This window comes from Patella vulgata, chromosome 1 (assembly GCF_932274485.2).
Source record: "Patella vulgata chromosome 1, xgPatVulg1.2, whole genome shotgun sequence".
Classification (NCBI taxonomy): domain Eukaryota; kingdom Metazoa; phylum Mollusca; class Gastropoda; family Patellidae; genus Patella; species Patella vulgata.
In genome coordinates this window covers 73,254,367-73,266,172 of record NC_065879.2, presented here as the reverse complement: position 1 = coordinate 73,266,172, position 11,806 = coordinate 73,254,367, and the positions used below count along the sequence as shown (strand labels likewise).

General features: G+C 36.5%; 1 protein-coding gene across 1 annotated transcript; it reads left to right on the top strand.

Annotated features, from left to right (window-relative positions):
• Positions 1–714: 714 nt before the first annotated feature.
• On the top strand, positions 715–8,341 carry LOC126809486 (serpin B4). The gene is made up of 5 exons (XM_056098857.1): positions 715–801; positions 1,635–2,168; positions 2,846–3,112; positions 6,860–6,933; positions 8,324–8,341. The coding sequence occupies exons 1-5, from the start codon at positions 744–746 to the stop codon at positions 8,339–8,341; spliced, it is 951 nt and encodes a 316-aa protein (XP_055954832.1). The 5' UTR covers positions 715–743.
• Positions 8,342–11,806: the final 3,465 nt, after the last annotated feature.

Genomic DNA, 11,806 nt, shown 5'->3' with positions numbered 1-11,806 from the left:
TTGGACTCGCGTGAAGTATTTCACTGTAAAAGCACGTGCGGAGTGTCTATATTTTAAGTCCTGTAATGGTCTCGAGCTTAAGACATTGCGTAATATATTGTAAAAACACTCGGGCCTATGGCCCTCTTTTTGTTACAATATAACATTAAACAATACTTAATTCTGGGATTTAGACTTATTTGGGTATAGGTCTGCTTTAATTATAATTTGTTCTCAGTGCCACAAAGTGTAGCATTTGTAGACTAGCATACAGTACTTTCTAATTTGTATGCTAACGTGTGCAATGTCGGGGCGAACAGCATATTCTTCTTCAAATTCCTGCTATCGACGAATCTTTTACGTGCACTGGAAACCCGTTCCGCAATCGGCACGTAAAACCACCAAATCAACTTACTATGCTTCAAATTTCAGCTGTTAAAGTTAACTGTCTGTAAATTCTGAATATTTATAAGTGTTACTGATTTGATGCATATTGTGAAAATAAAGTCAAATATTATGACGGAGTGTCATTGGGCATGTTTACTAAGGTAGTTGTCGACGTTATGAAAATACTTAACAACATCTAACCATTTGTTCTGCTGCTTTGTCTATCTGCAATGACGTAGTCGGTCCAGAATAATGGGACGTTAAACACCCATTTCAGTTATGCTTCTTTGAAATATTGGCTTTAATGAACATAAATCATAAAAGGGAGTAACATTTTGTGTTCATGTTTTTATTTTTTTAGAGTTTAATAGTCCATTATGAAGATGTTGCTTGTTTTAGGACTGGCTGTCTTAGCCCTGTCCTACGAAGTGAACGGTTAGTAATTTTAAGTTCGATTCAGATGCATATTGTCTATTCATTGGATATCTATGTGGCACTGAAAACCACTTGCTTGTGTATATCTGGCCCAAGGATCAATTCACTTGATTTAATATTGTTTGCCTAGTGCTTGCATGCAGAATAGGCGCCTTATTATCAGATAATTGAGACCAATTTATTTTATTTTGTGTGCAAAAACTTTATTTGTTGATATTCATACATAGTCGTACTCTTACCCGTTATGAAATATTACGGACTAATTGGTAGTGGGTTAAATATGAACCCTGTCGATTTTACGGGTTTTCACAAACGTACTGCCAAAGTTACTGTGACTGGCTTTTGATTGCTGATAGAAGGATATTACCCTACAAAAGTGGAAACGTGCCCCTAATTTTAAAATCAGCTGCTCACTTATACATCATGAGTCACCTATACATCATGAGAAGTAGTTAGTTGCCATATAGTTCCTTGCCTAGCCAACTATCGTTTTTAACATCGCGAACCAAAGAATTATTAGTTTCACAACTAGACTAATTTTTGTGACTGTCGTTCGTTTGTCTGTCTGTCTGTTCAGGCCCCAAATTGGTGTAAGACAGTATAGAGGCGTAGTTCGGAGCGGGGAGTAACATAGGCCATGTGGGCTACAACTTCCAGTTGCGGAGTTATGCTACTTCCGGTTTATGGCTATATCCGTATTAGTGTATTTCATTAATATCACCGTCTTCATTAGCCCAGTTCGGGAGCAGAACAGTAGGACTTTAAACCCCATTTCATTTCATATATCATTTTACGTCACTTGTTTAATGATAACGTTAACAAATTCTTTTCAGGTGGGGTCAATCGTAGAGCACTCTCAAATACCCAAATGATGCAACAGCTCTCAACAGCTACGTCAAAATTCTCCTTCGACCTCTACAACAAGTTCACCCCAACCAACAAAAACCTGATTATCTCCCCTTTCAGTGTTTTCACTGCTCTGGCAATGACATCGCTGGGATCAAAAGGTCAAACTACAGATGAGATTTACAAAGCTTTGAATATCGAGTCCCTCGGCGACGATGTCCACCATGCCTTCCAATATTACACGAGTCTGCTACAGGGCTTGACAAACGTCACTTTGAACAACGCCAACGGAATGTTCGTAAGACCAGGAACTAAACTTCTCTCAGACTTCTCCAACAAAATGAAGACTTATTACGATGCCAAGGCCCAAGAGTTCGATTTTTCAAATCCTAAAGGCCCCGAAGCTCCCATCAACGACTGGGTATCAAAACAGACAGCTGGTATGATCAAGGATTTCCTTGCCCCGGGATCTATTGATGGTAGCACAGTCATGTGGTTAATCAACGCCATATACTTTCAAGGTAGGATAGCTTATATAAAAATATCTCAGAACTTGCCGTAAAAGTTTGTTGTTAAAGAAGCTAATTTTTTTAATCTTTGGGTTGCAACCCATATAATAATGTAATATTAAGGCATATTTACATTTAATCCTTACTGTTTTACTGTAATTTCTAATCAGTTATGTTCGCGAAGAGTCCCTATTGAGTAACATTATTTGGCGTCTGTTTATTCCAATTTACATCGGTAGAATTCTACCAAGGAATATCTTTAGCCTCGTTCATCGAGTCATTACAAATCTCGCTCAAAAACATTCTGGCACGCGATTCGTGTGTCAATTTTAAAATGTTCACTGCGTCTTAAATATTTTCATGCTAAGGTAACAACATCAGTGCTGATTTGAATTGACCAATAAGTCGTGTTTGCAAGTGAGAACTAAGCTACTTTAATACCAAGATCCAAACTACCGAATCAGACAGCCTGTCAGATCATCCCACTTCTTTGCTAGTATAGGCGCACTTAAAACAATGATATAGCTTAAGATCTAATCCCCACGGGTGAACTTACTCCTTAAGGAACACATGATGCTATGTAGCACTGTTATTAATAAAATCCAGATATTCAGTTTGTATGTATTGACTTAGAATTGCACTGCCCTGTAGGTGCGACGTTGTTATATTTTAGCTATTTGTATGTTTAGGAACCTGGAAAAGTGTCTTTGATGAACGTTTGACAAGAAAACATAAATTTCACATCGATTCAACCACATCCGTGGACGTGGACATGATGTCTGTACATGAACAGATGTTTAATTACAAGCGACTAGATAATCTTAAGACAACTGTAATGGAGCTTCCCTATGTTGGAAACAGATACAGTATGTTCATTCTACTTCCTGATGCCATTGAGGGTCTTGCTGCTCTTGAATCTGGACTCGATGCTCAAGCTCTTGACTCGGCTATTCAAAGTGAGTACGATTTGTGTATTTCCATTAACTTTGTGTCGACCACTTGTAAGCAGGGTTGTAAATAAGCTTCCATTGTTATGTTCCATCAGAATAGCAATAATTTTAATAATTAACGTGGACAGCTGTTGTCATTACAGCACATCTACATATCCTTAAAGTAACTGTACCACCTACACAACAACCCTGCCAATTTTTCAGACACTCTGGGTTATATTCCTGATTGTTTTCAAATCTGAGTGAAGTCTGTATCACTACATGCCCGGGGCTGTACAGCGCAGTGTACGTATACGGCTAGCCCCCGGATCCATTCACTTAATTTGATATGTTCGTTTGTTTGTGATTTCTGCGTATTGTCTTGTCCGTAGATTTGTTTATGTGTAAATTATGTGTGGTGCAGTCCCCCTGCACTTACTATTACAGTACTTTCAATTCATAAATATTCCGTTTCGATGTGTCCCATTCATATAACGAATCCCACAGAACAATCCTACTGAATATTTCTGAAATCCTTCAAGTTGACGGGATTTTTGGGTTCGTTAACAAATTCTATCCACTGGAGTTTCTTGAGTAATCATGTTCCGGTTGGAATCATAAAAAACATTATCACCTAAAGAGTCGACACAATCTGGGTGTTTTGTTTTCAGACTTGGATCAGTCGGACTTTTTCAACTTAGCTATGCCCAGGATCAAAATTGAAAACAAACTACAACTCAAGAAATCCCTCCAAGCTCTTGGAGTTCAAAAGCTTTTTGACCAGGATTCTGCTGACCTGCGTGGGATGACTGGAATTTCCGGACTCTATGTAAACGATGCTCTCGAACAAGCCATTATAGAGATAAACGAGAGGGGAACGAAAGCGGCTGTCGTAACTGGATTCGGTATCCATGCAAATGTCATCATTATGAGCAAGCAGCTTACGATAAACCATCCTTACATGTTCGTCCTGAGGGATAAAACTACTGGAGTTAACCTCTTCCATGGACGTTACACAGACCCGCGCGTATACATTTAATTCTTTAACAAAAAGCCCACAACAAATAAAATATTACGAAATGTTGATGTTTGATTGTTTACTTTTTACATCCAAGGGTGGGGGTGAGGGGCAATCGGTTGTGGTGGTGGTGGTATAGTTTTCTTTATTTAATATTTAATGAAAGACAGTTGCAGATCTTTTAAGTCTATCGATAAGAATGGAAACCGACCTGTCATACAAATTGATATTAGCGATAAATTAGCTATAGCATAAATCCCAAAACTACAGGTCCTAAGGATATACACGACAGGATATGTTTGGATTTTTGATAAATATATGTCACATATTATTTTAAATATGCTATGACAATTGTTCAATACCTTGGTGAAGGAAGCTGTTTATTTTAGGTAATCAAATTAGTATGCTCTATATGGATTAAAAGTTTCTTGAAAACAACGTTCGGACCAGTAAACAATTTAAAGAGATTTGGCATTCCAGTTCTAATTTAGCTTGGGTAATATTTTGCTTTTAGATTTGGATCAGCGAAGTTTCTTCACATTGGCCATGCCCAAGGTCAAAATTGAAAACAAACTGCAACTGAAAAAATCTTTAAAACTGCTTGGTATCCAAGATCTCTTTGATCCCTTATCATCTGATTTAAGTGGCATCACTGGAGATTCGGGGTTGTTTGTAGACGAAGCTATACAGAAAGCTGTTATCGAAATCAACGAGAGAGGAACAAAAGCTGCTGCTGTAACTGGATTCGGGATTAAAGCTCTGGCCATAATCCAGACTCAACATGTTACCATAAACCATCCATATATGTTCGTACTTAGAGATACAGTTACTGGTGTTAACCTCTTCCACGGAAGATACACGGATCCAAGAGAATAGATTGTAGATACAGTCTGTGTGTTATTGAAATAAATATTCTTTAGCATTTAATGTGTTCCTTCTTATGTTTAGCATACGTTTTTACGAAATAGTATCACTGCATTGTCCAGAATGATACAGTTCAAAATTCGACATTATAAGTTCTAATGATGTAACAAAAATATTCAGTAATAAATATAGTTTTAAAGCCATGCTCCCAGCAGGTTAATTAGGTGATATTGTGAAACCTGAAAAATTATTTTTACCAAAAAGTATAACACTTTACCTATTACTAACTGTCGATTGTGCTAGTAATGTGTTGATAATTGTATATTTGAAATTTAATAGAATTTCCCAATCATATTACTCACGAGTATTTTATTTTCAGTCAGAAATGCAGATTTTCGGTTTCAATAGTTGGTCAAATTAATCGTGCGTTTCCCTGAATTGGGACATGTCAACGGCCAAATATATCAGTGCAAAATAAATTGACAAAGAGGAAGGAGTGTGCCATGTCACTTATTCGCTGTTTATAACTTTTTCACGGCAACTACTATTTAACAACAAATTCATTTGAAATTTAGCATAAGCCAATTAAGCAAACTAAAGCACGGGTGAAGTTACTAACCTTTGAAATTAATGATTAATTAACCCGTGGTCTATTTCTCTAAATTCAACCGAACAAGCAGATTTTCAGACACGAAAAATGTTGAGATGCCGAGCATCTTGAATTTTCATCTTTGCCGATACACAATGTTTATATTCGCTGGTATCTATTATAATCATAGCAACATTTAAAAATATTAAGACCCAATCCCACATCTAACAATAAATAAAGACTGGACACAGTATTACTTGCAAATATTTATTTGTCATGTATATCATTTCGTATACAGTTAAAGCGGCATTATGGAAGATTAGATAAAGAGCTGACAGTTCTCGCTATAATAGTTTAAAAATAGGTTATGTAAATAGAATATGGAGAAAATTTCAGTCAAATTACTCCACTCTGAACCGAAAAAAACCCATTTTAATGACACTGTAGCCTCGATTATCAATTTTAACTGTTAATCATCAACGGTCGTTGAACAGCAGATCTGATTCAAATCTGTTGGAAATCTAAGGCATCCGATGGCATCGAGAGTTGATTATGGCCTTGTCATGTTAATAAATGTCTAATTAATAGTTTATATTTCGTTCAAGGTCCAAAGAAAGACCTGCAATGGGCAGATTTAGCTCTTGCATATTGTATGTTTATCTTCAAGAGTATTGCATCATAAATTTGGAATTGAGATACGATAGTTCCTAAAAAAAAATCAGTTACACTTCATCTATTGTTCAAACCATCAAAAAGGCTGACATTTACTATTCTTTATCCGTCCCTGATGTGAACCAAACTAGAACAATACCGAATCCATACTCCGTGGATAGTAAAAAAAATATTTAATTATTTGTTGACTTTGGACAGAAAATATGACATCACAGAGCGGAAATGGTGCCAAGCGTTTGAATTGGAGTGTGATGTTTAATAGATACTGTAAGCTGTATGTTACTGTTTTCTATGATTTGTTAAGCAATGCTCATGGAAAATTGATATTATTTATAGAAATGTGTTTGACTACTTCCATTACAGTGTAACATTTCAATTAATGTGTGTATAGTTTGACTGACGTTTGGAATCGATAGTACTGTATATTATTGATAATTAATAATAGTTAGGTTAGCCATGTCGGTAAGTTTCAGCGTTCCTTGGCCTTCCGTACCGGTGTTACCATATCATTATCCCGGACCTCCGTCCATCTATTGCAAAACGTGGGCTTACATTGAAAGGCAGCCACTGTTATTGATAAATATTAATAGTTAGTCCTGCCAGTTTGATGAAATTAACTCTTTGCTTTCAGACTTGCGCAGACGTCCTTTCAAGCTAACTATGCCGAGAATAAACATTGAAAAAAAACTACAACTCAAAGAATCTGTTAAAGCTTTAGGAATCCGAAAGATATTTGACCCTTCTGCGGACCTCAGTGGCATTTTTAGCCAACCCGGGATATTTGTAGACAACATTATCCAGCAAGCAGTTATTGAAATCAGCGAGAACGGAACCAAAGCGTCTGTCGCGACTGGAATCGTTTTTCACGGTTTTCTTATGGGCAGCATAACAATTCCTTTCAGAATAAATCACCCTTTCATGTTCGTATTAAGGGACAAATCTGCTGGTGTTAATTTGTTTTACGGACGATACACTGACCCAAGAATTTAATCAATCTTTTAATATTAAAAGAATAATATAAACAAATAAAAATCAGTTTTTACTTCTTTTATTTCTCTCTTTATACCGATCGCCAATTCAGTGGTTGATGCTCTGTAATGAGTAACTTGTTTTAATTGTTGTGGCCACATAATACAATTTTAAACTTCTATTTGATTTTCTCGCCACGAGCAATATCATACAAAACAGCTTAAGAGGACCGAAAAGATGACGCAATAGAATCGAGCAAGCGTGTATATAACCTTCAAGGAATTGCATCTTTGCTTTCAGACCTACATCAGCGTAGTCTCTTCACAGTATCCATGCCAACATTAACAGTTGCAAACAAAATACCACTAAGAGACATCATAAAAGTTTTAGGAATAAAAAAGATCTTCGATTCATCTGCTGACCTCAGTGGCATGTCTGGACAACCTGGAGTGTTTGTAGCCGACATTATCCAACAGGCTGTTATTGAAATCAATGAGAAAGGGACAAAGGCTGCTGCTGTTACGGGATTCAACTTTCACAATCTACCTATAATGATCCCGGCACAACGTCTAACGATTAATCATCCGTTTATGTTCGTATTAAGAGACAGTCTTGCTGGTGTTAATTTGTTTTATGGAAGATATACAGACCCAAGAATATGACAAGTTTTTGTTAACCCCAATAAACTATATGTAAACGAAAATATGATTTAATACTTGTTTGATGTTCGTCGTTTTCTTGGAACTACAAAGTTTGTTTACAGCTTTGACCCGGGGGATAGCTAAGCTAAACAATCGTGTTGTTAACCGACATTGAAATGTTAATGTTATTTGCTTAAAACGTTCGTGAATTGTGATGATACGTTACGGTCGAATACTGTTTTCCCTTCTTTGTATTAAAAAAAGGCACCGTTCTCAAAAGGACTTTGCGAAGTTATTGAATTTACTCCTAAGTGTAGTACATATTGTATGATGTACAATTTCATAACATTTCAATGGATACATTTTTTGTATCCAAAGACAAGAGTTGTGCAAATCGGAATTAGGAATGTGCCTATATTTTCCTAAAAGTAAATGCAAACGTTATTGAAAAACAGTATATGCATGTTTTACTGTTCATTTTCCAGAATGTGTACCATGTATAAAATTATTTTCAAGAATCTGTACCATGTATAAAATTAAATAAGTTACTATTATTCCTTGTAAAGCATTTGGACTGGGGGGGGGGGGAGAAATGGGGTTTAACGTCCACTCGACACAAACTAGGTCATTTCGGGACTAACAAATGGTTCAATTTTATTTCAATTATTCGCTTGCGCGTAGAGGTCTTTGACAGTTGGAGGACCCGGAGAAAACCCACGAGGTTGGACAGGCGACCCTACTCCTTGTCACGTACAACCGGGGAATCGAAACCAAGCCAGTTGACTCAATGACAGACCTTATGATACAGCGCGCATGTGCTAACCATTCGCCCCCCTCCCACCCCCATTAGGTCTGGTGGTTGATACATCACATTAAAGTCAGTCATCATTTTCAAAGTTGGAAATCTTCTGTTTTCAGATTTACATCATCGTGATTTCTTTAACTTAGCTATGCCTAAGATTAAAATTGAAAACAAACTGAAGCTGAAAAACTCATTAAACGATCTCGGAATCCAGAAAATTTTTGATCCATCCGCTGCTGATCTTAGTGGTATGACTGGGAATCCAGGACTATTTGTAGGCGAAGCTATCCAGCAAGCTGTGATCGAAGTCAACGAGAGAGGGACCAAGGCCGCTGCTGTTACCGGATTTGGTGTTGTTGCAACGGCTATTATTATGTCACAGCCCATGACAATTAACCATCCTTATATGTTTGTCCTTAGAGATAACGTTGCCCGTGTCAATCTTTTCCAAGGGCGGTACACAGATCCTCGGGCATAGACCTAACTTGAAAGTCAGATCCAATAAAAACAAATTCTTGCAAACATGGATAGCTTTGTCATTCTATGGGATGAATTCAGATTACAAAATACCCATTTATCCATATCCTATGAAATACTATAGTGGGGTTTAGATTGGGTGGTATAAAATGTCTTAATCATTCGGTATGCACAGCGCTTTTATTTAAACATTGAAATAACCCAAATTGGTTTCGAATTTGAGAGCGTCTTCTGTAATCTTTCATAAATATATAAGGATTATTCATCCGCATATGATTGCCCCAAGATATCGCGTTGCTGGTGGTAATCTGTTACCTGGAACATACACACGGCATAGCAATAAAGCATATAACTGCGATTTTATAGTGGGAATGTTGATCAACTACAATGTATGTTTTATTACATTTGAAAAATAGGCTGTATTACGGGGTATTTTTGTTTCAGATATGAAATGGGCCTCCCAATTTGATCTCTATTTACCCAAGTTTACATTAGATACAAAACTGAAGATGAACAGTGCTTTAAAGCAGCTTGGACTACAGCGCATCTTTGATTATAGAGCTGATCTTTCTGGTATAACTGGACAAGGGGGTCTTGTTGTAGACACTGTTATTCAAAAGGCTAAAATTGAAGTAACGGAATCTGGAACCAAAGCAGCCGCTGTAACTGGAATTGGCATAAATGAAATGGTATCGATGACAAAAACTTTAGTTGTTAACCACCCGTTTATGTTCCTGATACGAGACAAAACTACAAACGTAGATTTGTTTATGGGGAGATATTCTGGGCCACAGACAAATTAGGTTAAATTGTAAAATAAAGAAGACAAACGTGGTCGTTTCCTAAAACTAAAGGAAAGAAATTGATTATATGCACTGTGGTAACGTGTATTCTGAAAACAATCAATAAATTATAGTTCATTTTGTACTCTTCTGATCTCTTAAAGAGGCATTCTGGGATCTTTCAAATGCTCCGACTCGAAAGAAACGGGGAAAATCGATCTATGTACTAAAGAAGATAAGAACATTCTGTCCAATTGCATTTACTTTCTACACATTACTAAGTGCATTTTGAGAGATTTGCCTCATAATACATGTATTTTCGTAGCGTGAAACAATATCTAATTTTGTCTCCCATGTCGTGTACATGCCAATGAAGGGGGCTATTTTAAGCAATAATTTTTGACATCGACAAATGTATGTATGAGCTGTCGTCACACTTCGAATTTTATGATTTTTATATTTATTTCAAAATTCGTATATTTTCCTTATTTAATTGTATAAGTTTCAGTGTTCTACAGTGCATTTTATTTGATATTCTAGGACCCCATACGCGTTTAACTATCACTATTTTTCTTTTATTAATAATATTCTTTTTAATTCGGATCCGTTTGTTTACCTTCTCTATATATCAATAATATATAATTGTGTTGTATATGTTGTGTTGCTTTTGCTCGGTTGTTACAATCACTGGTTGTTCCCGTATGATGATCACTGGCGGGCTTGCTCCTTGACGACACCAACAAGGCCAATGCAATCAGGAAAGTGATATTCATATGAGCATTCATTGTTGAATCAGATTGTAATGTTTTCTCTATGCCTACTACCATAACAATTTCCTTGTGATAAGATACACATGCAGGCGTCAAACAACACCTGCGTTACAGGTTATATTTATATACGTGGCATTGTCAGAAATTATCTATAACAATGAAAATTCAGTAGAATATGTCATAAATTTGTATTTATTGGATTGGAATAATATCACTGAAATTTGTAAACGTTTATTTATATAACTGTGTCTCTATCCATGAAAAAGAACTCTGGGGTTTTTCATTATAGTGCAATAATATTCGAAATTTCCTTTAAAATATGTTTACGCATTTCAGATATGGATCAAAAAGACGTCTTCCAAGTCTACTTACCTAGAATGAAAATCGAAAACACTTTAAAATTGAAACCCATTTTGAAGTTAATGGGGATAAACCAAATGTTCGATCAGTTTAATGCCGATCTTTCTGGAATGACTGGAAGATCCGACCTGTATGTAGACGATGCTATCCAGAAGGCCGTCTTACAAGTCAACGAAAAGGGAACTGAAGCCTCGGCAGCTACTGGTTTCGGGATTGTCGAGAAGGCCCTGTTCTTTTCTAAAACTTTGATGGTGAATCACCCCTTTATGTTCGTGCTGAGAGATAAAACTACAGGAATGGACATATTCCATGGCCGATACACTGATCCACAGGTTTAAAAAGGTCCAATAAAAATAAACCCCCATACTGGCTTTGGTTCTCTTTATTCCTGTTCAGAATAAGAGGTCCGGCGTTGTTTAAGGTCATCGGTTTTATCCTATTGAGTGAGGTTATGACAGGTCTGATCACGGGGTGATCAGTTACTGTTTTCACTTGGTTGGTAATCCGATAAAATACTGCATCTAAAGGGTTTATGTAAAGCTTGTTAACGGCACAACAAACAATGAATGGAACAAAATGTATGGAAATATAATATGAATCGCCGTCGCAGAGAAATAACATGGGCAATTTTGTACTTCTGTTAATGAGCAAAAAGCCGATACGAAATCTTTATAATTAAACTTTATGTTACAAAGTGAACATAAATACAAAGTAAATTGTTCAATATATCTCATCTCATTTCATAACTTGAAACTTTAAATCAACACAGTTTCATTG

Excerpts from the sequence above, each read along its gene's own strand:
- LOC126809486 (XM_056098857.1), top strand. The coding sequence starts at position 744 with ATGAAGATGTTGCTTGTTTTAGGACTGGCTGTCTTAGCCCTGTCCTAC. Across the intron at positions 802-1,634 it reads CCTGTCCTACGAAGTGAACG|GTGGGGTCAATCGTAGAGCA; the intron begins GTTAGTAATTTT and ends AATTCTTTTCAG. Across the intron at positions 2,169-2,845 it reads CAACGCCATATACTTTCAAG|GAACCTGGAAAAGTGTCTTT; the intron begins GTAGGATAGCTT and ends TTGTATGTTTAG.